Genomic DNA, 17,428 nt, shown 5'->3' on the forward strand with positions numbered 1-17,428 from the left:
ATAGGGAGCTGGAGGAGCTGGTTGCGATGCCCAATATAATTGGCGAGATCAAAGCCACACGACTCCGCTGGCTTGGTCACCTGGAGAGGATGGGGGAGGATCGTGCTCTAAGAAGAGCGTATGTGGGGCGCCCGGGCGGAAAACGTCCGTCTGGGCGTCCCAGATACCGCTGGAGTGACGAAACCCAAAAAGACCTGTCCGCCCTTGGAATACCCAACTGGCGCGAAGTGGCACAGAATAGGGTAGAGTGGCGCTCTTTTGTGTCAGAGGCCAAGATCCTCTTTGGGTCTCTGAGCCAGTGATGTATGTGTATGTATGTGTATGTAAGATATCGCTTGGGCTCCTCCCTTCCGACGTGTCGGAAGCCGGCGTTGCTCGAAGAATACGACCACGATACTGCAGTGTCATGATTTGTAATAAAAGATATTGTAAGTGTTGATTCAGGGCTAACAAATCTTCAGGCGAGATTAGTGCTCGGGGACATCGCGATGTAATGGTGCTCTATGGGTGCCGGCGGGCATATCGGGGACATCGGCATATAGTCGCACTCACTCATCTCATGTTTTAGACGAATCTTATTCATATGCTCACTGCGCAATATCAAGTCCAAGATCTCTTGAGGCAAGGCGAGCGACGATATAGAATCATCGTTGAATTCTAATGATAAATCAGCATCGAAGTCAAATTCGTCATTCGGTTCGAGGGATTCGACTGATTTTGAGCAGCGAGCGGTGGTAACGTGCTCCGTCTCGTCCAGGAACTCGCAGCTTTTGGTCTCACCGACTTTGGACAAGCTGCCCGGGGCGATTTTCAAGTTTTTCATCTTCCGGCTGACTTTGAAGTTTTTGAAGATGTCCCGGGTCGGGGTGAAGTCGAACTTCTTCTTTTTGGTTTCGACGTCTTTGTTCTCTTTGGCGGTTTCTGACTTGGGGGACATGATGCGGGAGTCGCTCTTGAGCCGTTTCCGGAACACGCTGAACGCCTGAAAATAAATGTGTGTTTTTACGTATGCCTCACAATTCAGTGGCGGCGCGTCAAAAATATTCATAAAGAAGCCAGAGCTAATTTGGATTTTAATTCCTTTGCACACTACACAGTACGTGTACTTAAATGGCTGAAAATTAGGCAAGGCGGTGGGAATCGAGTTATATTGATGCTCCAGACTGTTCGCGATTGTCTGTCAAAAGACAGCTAATAATGTGCTAGCTAATAATGTTATATAGAAATAACAAAATGTTGTGGTTTTCTCAATATCATACCATTTATACTATCATTCTTCAGAGGAATTTAATTTCAACAAGACTAGATTTCTATCATGGTTATCAAGACATAAAGTCGTCGTTTAGCAGAATTTCGAAACTACCTCAAATAATGCATTGAGTGTTACTGTTACTCTTTGAGGCATACCTCAGACTGGATCTGGGGATGGAAGTCCTATGTCGCAGCTCACCTAGGAAACCGTGTCATAAATAATCTTCTTTTTTTTTATGATAAACTGATCGGCGATTGGCTCTAGACACACCTGATGGAAAGTGAAGACAGAGCCTAAGATGGAGCTCACCGGTTCAGTAATAGCCTATTCACTCTAGCTTTAAAGAGACCGAGGTCATATTTCTCAGGGAATACGGATGACGGGAGCGCATTCCATTCCTTAGCCGTCCTTACCAAAAAAGACGAGGCAAATCGTTTTGTGCGGACAAATGGGATGTTAACCACGAACGGGTGTATTCGCTCCCCGCGCCTGGACGTCCGATGATGGAAAGGGGAAGGTGGGATCAGGTCATGCAGCTCTTGTGCGCACTCTCCAGAATGTATCCGATAGAACACCGATAGACATGCGACTCGTCGGCGATGTCTATCGGTGTGCCACATCTGATATTCCATGGTCATGCACATACCTGGCGGGTGCTCTTGGGCAGGGTCTTGGTCTTGGAGTCGGAGGAGGTGGAGCTGACGCTGCAGCAGCGAGGCAGCGAGCCCAGCGAGCTGTGCCGCGTCACGGCGTCCCCGGTGTTGATGCGAGAGTTCCACGATTCACCCAACTTCATTGTGCTGTAATTCATTTATACTAATTACAACTATTGGCTGCGCAGGAAGACTGGTAGGGAATCTAAAAGCTATGATAAATTATTGGCGCGATAACAACAATAACTTTGGTGACCCTTACATTGTCATATTAAAAAAAAAAAAACATTTATATCGGACCACAAAAAAAGGATGCGCCACTTAAAACTATGTTAGTTACCTTAGCTTAACACTAAAAAACTAAATTTCATAATGCACACCAAATTTGCCAAGATTTTGGCGTGTTGTACGACGCAAAACAGTCAAGTTGGCATCATACATGCCAAAGCCTGGCAAACCAACTTTGTCAGTAGAATATGGCAAATATGAAAAATGTGTGTGCAAGATCGATCTCTCATACAAATTTTGAAATCCAAGCCTTTTTTACTGTCAAAAAAAAGTTTGCGAGACTATATCTAAAATAGTAGAAGCATACCTCAAAGCCCCTGATTACGTGTGTACGTAACACTCGCACCATAGAGAAAAAAATACATAGAGTGCTCACTCCATACATCAGTTTTAGTACCAAAAAGACTATTAGCATCTAGCATCGAGTAGCGGAACTATCAGTACTGCTACTTGACAATAGATGTAGCACCGACCGGAAAGTCTTATGCTGTTGAGATAAGACTTTCCTGTCGGTGCTACATCTATTGTCAAGTAGCAGTACTGATAGTTCCGCTACTCGATGCTAGATGTAGACACTGAAATTAATAGTCTAAACTGATGTATGGAGTGAGAGCACTCTTGTCTTACTATATTTCTCTATGCTCGCACACACGTGTAGTCACCACTCACCCGAACGGCAGCCGCGGCGGCAGCGGCGGCGGGTATTTCTTGCCGGTCCTTCTCATCGTCGCGTACACACACTCCGCCACCGACTCATACATGGGCTCGTCCGGCCTCAACACACGTTCCACACTAGTCCCGCACTTGACACTGCACTTGTCACTAGTCCCGCACTTGACACTGCACTTGTCACTAGTCCCGCCCTTGACGCTGCACTTGTCACTAGTCCCGTTGTCCCGGACAGCGGGCCCGTGGTCCCGGACAGCGGGCCCGTTGTCCCGGACAGCGGGCCCGTCGCCGTGGTCGCGGGACATCGCCGTGTAGAGCTGGTCGGGCGGGTCGGGGATCTCCTCGTAGATGCCGGACGCGACCGAGAGGAGCGAGCGCCGGTCGGACATGCTGTCGAACAAATATTATTACTCGTATTATTATTTGGAGCCTGTCGTGTCCCACTACTGGGCAAAGGCCTACCGCCAATTTCTACACAAATTTTTGTCGAGTGCTATGTCTGGCCACTCCTTTAAAAAGGACTCCAGTTCATCCCGCCATCGCCAGCTGGGTATGCCCGATTTGATCGGTCGGCTGAATTGATGTAACCTCAATGGTCCACAATGTAACTAAAATCGTATATGAGTTCGCGCGCCGTCTAAATGAACCCTTAGATTCCAAGAAATATTTACAGGCACCTTTAGGAGTGTGCTTTGGTGGTCGAACTGGTCGAAGTTGTGGACGTCCTAGCTATTGCTGGACGAAGTGTAAAAGTAACTGCCAAAGGAAGTCGTCACAGTTGCGCACTGTTACAGTTTAACCTCGTAAGACCCACCATATAAAGTTTTCATATTTCTAATTTGAACCTTATTTTATAAGTAAATTAGAACGAATTTCGTTTGTTTTAAAAAGCAAAAGAAATGCTACTTTATTTGCTTCATGAAAGGTTCATATTAGATTGCACATTCGTACAAGTTAATTTTAACCTCCTGAGACTAAATGAACATGTACATTTAGTCTCAGGAGGTTAAAATTAACTTTCGTGCATTCTAATAAGGTTTACAATAGCGCGTTATATACGGCGTAACAATAAAATAACTGGACAGAGGCGACGGTGACCAGTATTTGGTATTGGAGATTCAGAGTTTCACTTAGGATTGTTGCGTCAAAGCAGAAAGTTTGAACTCTTCGGAATATGGAATCGGTCATCGCATTAGATGACGATTCGGCTTATAGGGCCCGTGCATGAACTATAAGCGGCAGCACAGGAGCTGTCAGATTTTTGGCGCGAGGCGTAAATATGTCGTTTATGCTTCCGATGAAGTCCACAAGATGGCAGAACCTAATATGCACAAGGAAACATACCGACGAGAACGGTAGATGGTAGCACTTGCTTTGGCAATGTACATGTACACATATGTTTCCGATTCAGGCCACAAGCAGGCGTGGCTCACTCCGCGATTTCGTCGCTTTGCTACAGGTAGTTAAAAGTACATCCGTTCGGCCCCAATTTTGGGGAAAGCCATAAGCCGCGCGTGGCGCTGTCGCCACCTAGCGGCCATGTCTGTGCTGATCGTAACAGACGCGTTTTGTTAGAGAGTGAGTCTTCGGTACTTAGTACTATTATTTATTCTGTGCCACGAGTAGTGATGTGCCGTTACCGTAAATTACGAGAACAGAGAGAATCGTCGGGTAACTTTCGCGGTAACGTTCTCCGTACGGGTAATTATCGAGAAAGTGGTCTAAGTTTAAATATTTTTAAACTTTTTTTTACAGAATTGATTCTTATTTAGGTAATACAATCTGTATAGAAATTTTCAAAATAATCTGGCAAGAGGAACTAGTTTATTACCAAAATTACCGTAAATTACCGCCGTAAATTACGGGCAATCTTACCCGCGAATTTTCTCGGGTAATTTTTCTAAGAGAAATTTTAACTTTTATCAATGAATTCAATGATGTATGTTATTAGATGTTAGAGATTAACTACACAATAATATTACATTATTTTTACTAATGTTTAATAAGTTTCATTTGATGTGTGATTTAAGTGTTTTTAATGAAAGTAGGTTGAATCAAACTTGCCTAACGAAAAATAAAGTTAGTTCTTTATTATTTTAGCTTAAATGTATAAAATTCATCTCATAGTTATGACAGCGATTTTAAATACCAAATTCAAAATGTTGTGTAATCTAAAAACAACATATCTTATACCTTTAAACGAGCAATTCTTATATATTTATTTATATATATTTCGGGGATCTCGGAAACGGTTCTAACGATTTCGATGAAATTTGCTATATGGGGGTTTTCAGGGGCGAAAAATCGATCTAGCTAGGTCTTATTTCTGGGAAAACGCTGATTTTTGAGCTTTTATATGTTTTCCGAGCAAAGCTGCTCGGTCTCCTAGATATTATATTTCAATGTCATATGTAAGCAAGCATTGATGTGTAAGGTAAAGTTTGATTTGTAATGACTTCCATTACAACAAGTGTTTTGAGATACAATTTTATTACGTCGCGTGTTTATTTTAAGTTAAGTAGGCTGTATTATTGTAAACAGGTAAACGTTTATCAGCTGGGTTTGCAATGTACCCAGTTACCGCAGTAAAAATAAAACACGTGGAAAGTGCATTTTTGTACTGTGTGGGTACTACCGGATTAAAATAGTTCCTGATGGCCCTCAAGATCCTGCATTTATAGCGCTCGACTTTTCTATGTCCTGTTGTCTCGATAGCGCAATGAGCACGTGAGAGGATCTTTCAGAGTGGTCCTTTATTTAAGACAAACTAAAAGAAGGCTTAGGATGGTCCGGTCGGGCCACATGAAATGTTTGATAGTTTGCCAGTTAAATCTCTTAAACATCCCTACAAAACACGAAGTCCTCACAGTCTGCAGCCATTCATGCCCTTCAGGGCATGCTAAACCTTCCATCGTTTCACCTACACATACAGCAAGAGGCCATCCCCCTCAGCGGACATCCCCAAACAGACAGTGAGTCGGACTCTGGAACCTTCTCAGAAGACCTGAACGTGTTCATTACCACTCCGCTAGGAGCCCATAACTCATATTCCAAGCTGAGTGCATGGGCATCATCAATGCGGCGGCTGCCATCACTGCAAGGAGGGTAGTAGGATCCTCCATCCACATGCTATCCGACAGTAGAGCACTCTTAATCGCCTTGAGCCATATAATTACATCAAAACGCATCAGGTGCGGAGGCGATTGGCCCGGAAACTATTCTCCCGATCCACTTTAGCAAGGTACGCTCACTGCTGCTAGAACGTACAAAGAAACAGCACACTGGCTAAACCAGGGTGGAGGCCGAAAGGCCATGCCTGGTATCAATGAAAGACTCACGAAGTCGCTCTTTCAGGATCCAGCAGGAGGAAGGGTGACCCTTCTTTTTGAGGGGTTGGGTTGGCTGGACTGGCCCCCACCCCCCGTCATGAAAAAAAGGCGCCCGTCGTTGAGTTACGGAAATCTGCCCGTGCTACAATACAATATCCTCACAACATTCCTGGGAAGACGAAGACCTCCCGGCACATGGTAGTTCAATATCAAGAGGGAGATGAAAGCCCAGAACCTAAACCCTATGGTAACATTGGTAACCCAGAATAAAGCGGTTTGGCTCCGCCGCCGTACACAGAAGCCCAGATAGATCTGGGACTAATATAAGGAGAAATAAGACTAGAAATTATTATACCAATCAACCACGTGTCAGATAACATAAAAATAATAATAACACAGAATAATAATAATGTAAAAAACATTTAAATACTTTAAAACCACAAAACTTGTAAGCAAAATTCAATCCTAATTTAATATACTTCATGGGTCAGTTACCGTAAATTTTCGGTTATTTACGGTAATTTTCACTAATGAGAATTACGGTAAGGGCGTAATTTCTCGGCGGCACATCACTAGCCACGAGGTGGCAGACCCTCCAACGCGCACGGTCCCTATAAGCTAGTTACCTGTCGTCGTTGGCGTCGGCGTGTAGCCGCGACACGCGCTGCGGCGCCGGAGACGGCAGGTGGCCGGCGCCCGCGCACCGAGATAACTGCACCTGGGCTGGCGTCTCCTGTACAAAGTCACAAACATTTCCTATATTGAACCATAGAAAAATATAGTAAGACAAGAGTGCTCACTCCATACATCAGTTAGACTATTAATTTCAGTGTCTACATCTAGCATCGAGTAGCGCAACTATCAGTACTGCTACTTGACAATAGATGTAGCACCGACCGGAAAGTCTTATGCTGTTGAGATAAGACTTTCCGGTCGCTGCTACATCTATTGTCAAGTAGCAGTACTGATAGTTCCGCTACTCGATGCTAGATGCTAATAGTCTTTTTGGTACTAAAACTGATGTATGGAGTGAGCAATCTATGTATTTTTTTCTCTATGATTGAACGTATTAACACATTCAGTGCCGAAACCCCGACTATCGGGTATTTTCGTTCCCAGGCCGGACGACCCGATAGTTTACCAGCAGCTTTATATGGCGACATTTTTGTGGCCTGGCGCGGATGTCTTGTTTGGTCGGGTCGCAATGAATGTGTTAACTTTTCAGTTGATTCAAATTTTAAATGTTACGCAGACCCTTTTGCCTTTTGACAAATGATTATTGATTATAGAAGAGGTATAGCTAGAAAAAAATCATGCGCTCGAGTTTGACAGCCGGATTAGGTGGCGCTATACGGAACCAAGAGTTAACCCATAATATCAGTGGCAGTACAGCGCAATCTAATTCGAGGCACGATGTTTTTCATAGATTTTACACCCCTTCTTAAGCATTAGTAGGTCTCAATTGTTTCCCAAAAAAAAAAGTTATAATGTATTGTTTGTCCGCATTTTCCGCAATCAGAAACGCGACACTTTTCAGAATTGCCATAAAACAATCCTAACCTAACCTGACCCATCTATAGGATAACCTTACGAAAATCCTGAAAAGTTAACGGTTTCAGTTTTATGACTAATGATAATAGTACAAACAATACATTATGACTTAAAACTATATGGGAAACAAAGGGACCCCATTAGTAACTCTTTTATCATGCTTTATATGTGACAAATACAACGCTATAACAAATTTTTCAGTGGCTTCCCAATGGAACATGGAATGGTAGTCACAATTGATTATAAACCGATGGCTACCTTCAGGGCCGGATCTAGGGTAGAGCGAGGGGGGCGCCAAAATGGCAAATGAGAAAATTTAAAAGACGCGAGTGGCGAGTGGGGTGGAAAATGCGCTTGAAACGAAGGGCGCCAAAACCCGATTTCATTGTACCCTGATCAAGGGCTCGGGCCGGCACTGGCTACCTTCATCATGGCGAGGTCAGTGTCGTCGAGCGCCACCTCCGGCGGCCCGCTGGTCGACCAGCTGCTGCGCCGAATGTCCCCTGTACACGTACAATGTATTGATTTAGTATAATTTTATTTATACGCTGTTCAATCTAATACCGTGTTAAGGATTTAATGAAAAACTATAGATCGGGATTCAAATTGGGCCAGGAGGACCAACTGCTTGTTCCTGGGTCTCTATTGTTCCCCAAATAGTTTTAAGCCATAATGTATTGTTTGCCCGCATTTTCGTTAGTCATAATTCATTTGGTTCAGAAACGCGTCACTTTTCAGGATTGCCATAAAAAAACCTAACCTATCTATAGGATAACCTAATGAAAATCCTGAAATGTTAACGGTTTCAGTTTTATGACTAATAATAATATGACAAACAATACATTATTTATGACTTAAAACTTTATGGGAAACAACGGGAGCCCCTTGTTTCTACTTCCAGATTGTCCATCCCAGGATAAGCTACATTTCATTGAAGCTCCCTAATTTTTATTCTCTGTACCGGATGTGACCTTTGAAGTTTGTTAACGCTCAGAGACGCACTAAAACGAAGTATGATATGATGAATGAATGAATGAATGATAATTTATTCGAAACACACATACACAACAACACTAAAATAGGCTTAAATCTAGGTAAATTAGTAGGTAAGTAACAGTGATGCAAGACTATTCACCCAGATCTCCGTCGGGAGCTACGCGTAAGTCGGCCTCACTCCTACTCAGCCGTTTGTTCCTCCTCGCGCGCCCGGCGGAGTCTCTATTAAGCGCCGCTGCTATTTCCGCAGCCAACGGGCTAGACAGCGTCAGGGAACCCCCATTATGGAAATCGCTGAAACATTTAAAAATTTAGTCGACTTGGGTTACCAATAGTTTATACAAGCTCAGTCCTAGCTGAACTTATTTTTTATACAAGTGCTAGGGAAAATCACTCATAGGTATAGCTAAGTCAAAGTACATATTTCATGCAATGAGGTTGGCCGGTCGAAGTACTTTATACAGATGACGCCAGCATAGGTTTTACCTGTCAATCCTACGAATAGTGACAAATTCTTGTTTTTGCCCTAGATGCCCTTTAAGCCAAATCTCTTAGAGACAAGGAAATCTATGCTGGAGCCAACTATAAAAACCTTTGACATTTGCCAACCCCGTTTTGGAAAGATAATACATTGTAAATGTTTATAAGGCTGATATTTAGATAGAATAGACTTTTCGGGGGTTTTTAATTTACTGCGCTCTGGTTTAAGTCTACGAGTTTTTATGGATTCAAGTTGTATTTTCACTCCTTCTCTTTTTTATATTTACGAAAATACGCCTGAAAGACAATATTTTTTCAAACTCCTGGCTATTGAAACTATCTAATTCTGAATATCAGTTATAATCAGTTCAACGTAGGTATTAGATACAGATGTAGTGCATAATTATTTTCCTTCGTATTTCCACGTGTCTTGCTATTTAAAAAAAAATTAAAAAATTAAAAATTAAAATTATTTATTTTCGTAAAATATACAAGTAAAATAAAGTAGGGGATAGTGCTGCCCGGTAAGCAAAATTTGCCTGTGTTGGGCAACACCGCTCTTCCTTAATTAACAGATTGTTACACGAAAATTTCAAGTACTAGTTTAAGTAAGTGTAATAGTATAACATATGTATACAATTTAGATCATATATAACAATTGTTTATAGAACTAGGTAAATATCTGGGTTGTACAGACATGCAGTAATAAATAAAGGAATAAAGGAGCCAGTAAGTGTGTGTGTGTGCGTGTGTGTGTGTGTGTGTGTGTGTGTGTGTGTGTGTGTGTGTGTGTGTGTGTGTGTGTGTGTGTGTGTGTGTGTGTGTGTGTGTGTGTGTGTGTGTGTCTTTGTGGCTGTATATGTATGGATGGATTGTATGCATATACTTAGTTTATAAAGTTGATGTGTGAATCTCTAGTTAGTTATAGTGTCTGGTTAGTTTTGTAAGTCTTCTATTTCATTGTAGTTTTTTGATTTTAACCATTTTGTAATTGTTGATTTGCAATCGTAGTAAAGGTTATTTCAATCAGTCTCGGTACAAAAAGTACTGAGTTTGATTGAAGTAGTATGACAAATACGAACTTTTCCGAGAAAATACGAAGGAGAGCAATTAAGCACATCTGTATTACCACACAAATAGTCAAATACGCAACTAACAGAAAGTAAGTAAAATGAGATGTTAAAGCATATGAAAGTGAAATGGAATAAAATGACAAGCATGCCGTTATGAATTTGCTACAAAAATCTACTTCATTGGGCAATGTGATTGGTGAATAAAATGGTAATGTGACTAATGTGCTGATACAGATGGTTACGAAGTATTAATCTCAACAAATCAGTTTACGTGACTTTTAGAATAATATTTAACAATAGGTACGTGTGAGAAATATCCAATTATATAATCGTTAATAAATAAACGCAAGTTATTATTAAAATCCTATTAAATATTTACCAAAACCACATTTTAAAGACAGCGGACAACGTATAGGAAAGAAACCGACAAGTTTATAGTCAAATGCACAACTGCAGGAAAACATTTTATGGAACTCCCAGAAGTTGTTTACCTCCGTACTAGGAAACTGAATTATCTATTACACTTAGACCAATAGTTCGTGGTAATACTGTTTATTATTTTGTACATTGTACCTACGCGATAAAAAATTAACTGTTTTATTCATTTGATTGACTGGTTTATGTATTAAATTAAACCATAAAGTACAAATTCAAATGAACACAATTTATTAACTAGCAATTTATATAGCTTTATTTTATAGCTTTTATAGTAGCAATAGAATGTATAATATTATGAACCATTTTGAACTAGTAAAGTCTACGTAAACTAAGGAAACTGTCCTAGTCTGTTCGGAAAGAGAAGAGTTGTGGAATGTATTGGGCCCCATACATTCCACGACTCTTCTCTTTCCGCACAGACTCTATTTTGTTTTATCACTACCTTCAACCACCTACAGTTCTACAAGTGCAATGCAAACCCAAACTTACAGCCCTTCCAACTTGTTCATGCGGAACCGGTGCAGTACGCAGTACTAGCCGGGCTAGCACATGATTGGCGCGACAGTATCTCGCCGCGATATAGACTACCCTTCCCTCTTTTATTAATACAGTTAGATAAAGACGGATAGTCAATATCGCAGCGAGATACTGTCGCGCCAATCGTGTGCTAGGCCTACAGTACCTACCCAGTATTTATTATTATTGAAAGATGTTGACAGTTCAGTTGGCCAATTGTCTACCCAAACTCCATGTTCCAACTCCAACTGTTATTTCAGTGTAGTTATCGGAGTTGAGGTCAAGGACACGACAGGTATTGACAGCGGGATTTTGAAATTAGTATTGTTTTCGTACGGACAGCGAACTTAACAGCCAACTGCATGAAGCTGATTGCAAAAGGCTTCTTTGGGGTATTTAGCTTAAATATAGTGCAATTAAATCTTTTTTGCACTGTAAAATCTAATTAGTACTGTATGTAGCTATAACTATGCATATCTAATACCTTTAAACGAGCAATATGGGGGCTTTGGGGGGCGAAAAATCGATCTAGCTAGGTCTTATCTCTGGAAAAACGCGCATTTATGAGTTTTTATATGTTTTCCGAGCAAAGCTCGGTCTCCCAGATATTGCATGTAATTATTCACCAAGATAGTGTCAGCAAAATAGTTGACTATCTTCCTATGACTGAGTTATAAAAACAGTTAAGTAATACTGATATCGCACCGATTCCACACAAACTCACGAGGGCCCAAGTGCACAAGGAAAACCACAAACCTATTAACTCCGACAACAATCCTATTTTTATCGTCACACATCGTCACATCATGAACATGTTTCCACGGTATGAGCGCAGGCATGGCGCGAGAGCGGGATATGACGACGCCGTCGGTGGTGATGGTGAGCTGACCGTCGCCGCAAAGCATCAGCTTGCGGGACAGCGTGCCGCTCATGATGGTCACTGAGAATGAGTCGCGGGTGGAGCCTGGAATGATGGTTGAGGGTTGAGGGCAGTTTTGATGGTGGACGTTAAACCTCTCGTGTGCCGCGAGTATTTTTTTTTAACACATTCATTGCCACCCAGCCAAACAAGACATTCGCGTCATGGCTCCTCTACAGTGTAGAGCCAGTGTCTACACGATGGGCCAACGCCGGCCACTGCAAGGGATGCATTAAAGCGTTAGAGGGAGCAAGTGATATTGCTATCTCATTCTACCGCATGGCTGCGTCCCTTGGAGTGACCGGCGTTGGCCCATCGTGTAGAGGAGCCATCAGGCCACAAACATTTCGTCATATAAAGCTCGGGTCGTCTGGTCTGGGAACGAAATCATAAAATACCCGATTGTCGGGTTTTCGGCACTGAATGTGTTAAATAGTTTCGTCGTACGTTTTTCGAGAAGTTATGCCAAATCCAAAGTTTCAATTTTAATCCGTGGGTATTTAATCTCAGAGACTGTATATAATGTGTGATCTCTGGTTTCGTAATAATTCGGATTGCACGATTAAATTTTTGCTAGTTGTGTTTCAAAAATTCAGTAAGCGACAGTAATATCAGAAATGAGCATTGAATACTGGTTTTGTAAAGAAATGTCAATAAAAAGTTACTTATGTTAATTATGTTTGAGTGTAAATAGCTAAATGGAACACATAATTTTGTATCTTAGCCCAATCAGCCGAAATATGAAACTTTAACTAACTCTTTGGTGGATTAGTATTCAGTATCTGCACAATACATATTCATCATATTATTTTACTAACTATTAGTTTCGTACGGGATACTTTTGTGCACTTCAACTGTATAGAAAGTTAGAAAGGTACTTTTACTGTCAGATAAACTGTCTCTGTCTCCATTAAAGTACAAGAAGGAAGAAAAGTAGTATACATAAAAAAAAGTGGCAATCGTTTAAATGTATCAAAACTGCTCCCAAAAATAAGCAAACAGCGTAATGAAATGATTCACAATGATAAATGATTGCCTTAATGACTGGAATTCATATGTCAACTGCATAACATGGTTAATGAAAACTATGAGTCAGGGGTCGTTAGTTGACTGGACACCTGTCTCGTTCAATTTAAGACTGCATCGACCGTCCAGTGGCGCCCTCATTGGGGGAATTGTGTTTTCTAATAAACCAATTAATATTAATTTATGTATAAATCAGTATATTACCTTTGTTGTCCTACTGATTCCAACTTTTGGTTTTTGTCACATAGTTTTATTTTCGATATTAAACTTTCGTGAGACATATTTTAAACTGCTTTTTGCTGCTTTTTTTTTTTAGTTTGATTTTGCTTATTTTATGCTTTATCAACTAAATGGCAAATGGTGGCCACATTCTTCCGTTTAGGTGATAAAGTCAAAAGTAAGTAAGGATCTAGAAGTTAAAGTACATGTTCAGATATTTTTGAGCCTGCCTCGCACAGCCAAACTGTGGAATGAACTGTAGCCTGCGGTACTTCCGGACCGATACGACCTTCAAACCTTCAAGAAAAGAGCGTACTCCCATCTTAAAGGCCGGCAACGCGCTTGCAACCCTTCTGGTGTTGCGGGTGTCCATGGGCGGCGGTAATCGCTTACCATCAGGTGATCCGTCTGCTTGTTTGCCTCATATATCATAAAAAAAACAGTAGCCATGGACTTTTGCGGCCCGATGTACATTATTTTGATATTCTAACTAATGAATAAATTTAATAGGCAGCACATTATTGACATTAATAGATATTTATACAACTTTAGACATAGACATTTAGCTGACAATACTAAAATAGATTAGTCAAGCAAATGGGAGATGGCATGTATGATTATAATATGAAGACTCGGCAGAATTCGTTAAATACTGTACGCAAAAATAAACAGAAGTTAAAATTGCATATTTTGCATACTGACTACTTCGGAAAGTTAAAATTTTGATTGGTTTAAATCAGGATTGAAAACAAAACACATTTACCACAATACATCTAAATTGTGATTCATAATTTATTTTAATTACTTACTGATTTTTGTACACTCATCATATAAGCAATATTACTCAGGGCATTATCTAACATTCCAAGTATATGTATGAGTGTTGCAACTGACCCGCATGTACCAGTTTAACAACAAAAACTGTTTACATAAACATGTGCCACCGATACTAAATGGACATGAACACGGAGCCAGCAAAAACAAGTGACTATCAGCAATTGGCAGTTATTGATAAATAAATCAGGTTATTGGAACAAAAAAATGTAGTTCAATGTTCAGTTTGGACTTTCCCTGTTGTATATTAAGGGAGCTGAAGGTTTGAGGACTAGCCACCAGCATTTTAAAATGCCTCTATGTCGCTCGAATATGTAAGAGCACCAGAGAAGCGAGCTTGTGAAGGCCTTTTGCACCTATGGGGTTCCATACAACAACAATAGAGAAGCAGATGACGATTTATCGATGTTAACGGTAGACCCTCTGCTCAGCTGTGTAATTCGTTAAAAACACAATAGTAATTTATGAAAACATTAGCCCTTTTTGTTTTTTGTTCATTTGTTACTATTGTTTTTCCAGAAAAGTTTGTAGACAACTGATATTTTTGAAACAGTTGTTGTGTGAAAAGTATAGCTGTGGGTCTAGGGTGAAACAAGCAGTGCAAAGGGGCACCATAAACAACCAAAATGAAAGATCTTATAAAGAAGGTTGGCAATAATTTTGTACGTAAGATCCTTTAGGTACAATTTTAGCCCAAAAAAGTACTTCTAACGTCACCATATTGGCCCTTAACTCACAATACTCCAGACTTGAACAATGGTGATGGCAAATAATCATCAATTATACATTTGTATGGTAATGTTCTTAAATGATTTGAATTAGCATACAATCTAATGACGTTGGTAGGTTTTAGGGCCATGCACATTTATGGAGTGCTTGGTGATTTGTAGATTAGCAGTTTGAATTCTAATAAAAACATTTTCAGTTCATTTTCAAACAAATTTCAGTTTCACTATAATAACACATACACATACATTTGCGTAAAGTATGTTTGTAATTTCAGCAAAAATGTTTTCAAATACTCGCTACAACACCTTGACAACTCAAAATGAACTTTGACCAGCATAAAAATAAACAATGAAGGTAGAGTACTCACCCAGTAATTGTTTGCCGTCTAAGAGGGCTCTGATCTTGTCCATCCAGAGCTGGGCATCCTGCAGGGTCTGTGCCGCGAGCAGGATACGTGGTTTGTGCGGCTCCACCGCCGAAAACACGGCAAAAGCGAACGGCCGACTACGGGACTTCGCCCGCCGTACAACGCTGTCTGGAGGCAACTCCACCGCCCCAGCCGATGCCCCCGCCTCGCTGCAGTACACCGCCAGCGACCCGCCGCCCGCACACGTCGGGCTCGGCCTCAATATGCACCATTGCCTCTTCCACGTCTAACAAATAATACACAAATCAATGTCACACCAAAGTTTTCATCACATGCGAACTGACTGAAACTTACCTTAAAAGGATTTAGGCCGAGATTCGACTTAAAGGGATATTTGACATCTAGGAAACCCGACATTTCTTACGTTATTTAAGCAATAAATACGCTGAATACCATTTCTTAATTAAATAAACACGAGGTACCCGATTCAAACTATTGTTTACACAAAGCCATAGACAAAATATTTATGCTTGCAGTTGCAATGCACCACAGATAATATAATCACTACGTTCTAACAGACGACACTTGCGCGATAGTGGCGCCCACTTCGCGTACACAACGCATTAGCTTAAGCCCCCTCCAGACTATGTGTGTGAATCGCGGTGCGATGCCGCGAACGCGAGTGTGGAGGGGGCTTAGATCAGATAGGCTTTGGATGCAATGCAGATCAAAGAATATAATACTCACTAGGAGATCCCACTCTGGTGTGCGAGCGGGACATCGTGCATAGCGCTGTCTCACTCACACACAGGAGCGGCGTGTGTATCCTGTATACGCATCAGGGATATATAGGTACAACCGCGATTGTAACCGCGAAAATCTAAGTTCGTTTTAAAGTACACAATGGGCCATCGCCGGCCACTCCAAGGGACGCCGCCATGCGGTAGAATGAGATAACAATATCACTTGCTCCCTCTAAAGTCTAACGCATAAATGCGTCCCTTGGAGTGGCCGGCGATGGCCCATTGTGTACTGGGGCCTTAACTATAATTACTCTGTCACTTAATTGGAGTAAAGGAGAAAGATGACCGAAATTTGCGAACTTCGGTCTTCGCCATAGTACTCGTAAGAATAACGTAAGATATAAACTACGTCATCGTCACAAACGCCTGCGCAAGCGATGTTATAGGTCAATGGCGGTAGCAACTAGGTACTTAGTACACAGGTTTTACAAAATTAATTAGTAAAATAATATATTGTTTGTTTAGTTAAGAGTAAGTTTATATTATTTATTTACATATTTGCTTGTTTGATATATATGTATGTGTCAGCATAGGCGTCTTTTTTGCCTATTTTTTTTTATTTACAGCAAAGAACCTTTAAGAGGTCAGGCCAATCTAACTCTGCAACTATTTTTATAGCACAGCCTATGCAAGTGTTATTTTAAAGGTCAAACTTCTATTAAATCTAATACCTTTAAACGAGCAATTCTTGTATATTTATTTATTTAATTATTTATATTTCGGGGATCTTGGAAACGGCTCTAACGATTTCGATGAAATGTGCTATATAGGTGTTTTTGTGGGCGAAAAATCGATCTAGCTAGGTCTTATCTATGGGAAAACGCGCATTTTTGAGTTTTATATGTTTTCCGAGCAATGCTCGGTCTCCCAGATATTTATGAGTAAATATTATGACGTTTAAAATAACAATATCGCTCGGAAAACATATAAAAACTTAAAAATGAGCCTTTTGTCGGAGATAAGACCTAGCTAGATCGATTTTTCGCCCCCGAAAACCCCCATAGCAAATTTCATCGAAATCGTTAGAGCCGTTTCCGAGATCCCCAAAATGTATAGGTATACATATAAATAAATAAATAAACAAGAATTGCTCGTTTAAAGGTATTCGCTAGGTGCACGACTGGTGCTGCCCTCATTTTAGCAGACTTTCTACGTTAAATCTTATGGAGTAAAATTAGTTCAAGCGGCTGCCGCTAGTACTAATGGCGGCCATTCCATAAGATTACCTGTGTTTGTGACGATCAGCGCCACTTCCCCCTCCACCGACTTCGCACCTTGCCAATATC

At 41.0% G+C, this 17,428-nt stretch overlaps 1 protein-coding gene across 1 annotated transcript; it reads right to left on the reverse strand.

The window, feature by feature from the left end:
* Positions 1–426: 426 nt before the first annotated feature.
* On the reverse strand, positions 427–15,864 carry LOC134655323 (uncharacterized). The gene is made up of 9 exons (XM_063510774.1): positions 15,694–15,864; positions 15,340–15,625; positions 12,002–12,209; positions 8,878–9,032; positions 8,166–8,245; positions 6,818–6,924; positions 2,863–3,252; positions 1,899–2,052; positions 427–982 (listed from the first exon to the last, which is right to left on the reverse strand). Exons 1-9 carry the CDS (start codon positions 15,754–15,756, stop codon positions 458–460), a joined length of 1,968 nt encoding a protein of 655 aa, XP_063366844.1. The 5' UTR covers positions 15,757–15,864; the 3' UTR covers positions 427–457.
* Positions 15,865–17,428: the final 1,564 nt, after the last annotated feature.

This window comes from Cydia amplana, chromosome 16 (genome assembly GCF_948474715.1).
Source record: "Cydia amplana chromosome 16, ilCydAmpl1.1, whole genome shotgun sequence".
Taxonomy (NCBI): Eukaryota; Metazoa; Arthropoda; class Insecta; order Lepidoptera; family Tortricidae; genus Cydia; species Cydia amplana.

Coding starts and splice junctions, on each gene's coding strand:
- LOC134655323 (XM_063510774.1), bottom strand. CDS start 15,756: ATGTCGGGTTTCCTAGATGTCAAATATCCCTTTAAGTCGAATCTCGGC. Junction 8,246..8,877: donor AGCTCCCGACGGAGATCTGG/GTGAATAGTCTT, acceptor GTACGTGTACAG/GGGACATTCGGCGCAGCAGC. Junction 6,925..8,165: donor CTGACCTCGCCATGATGAAG/GTAGCCAGTGCC, acceptor GACTTTGTACAG/GAGACGCCAGCCCAGGTGCA.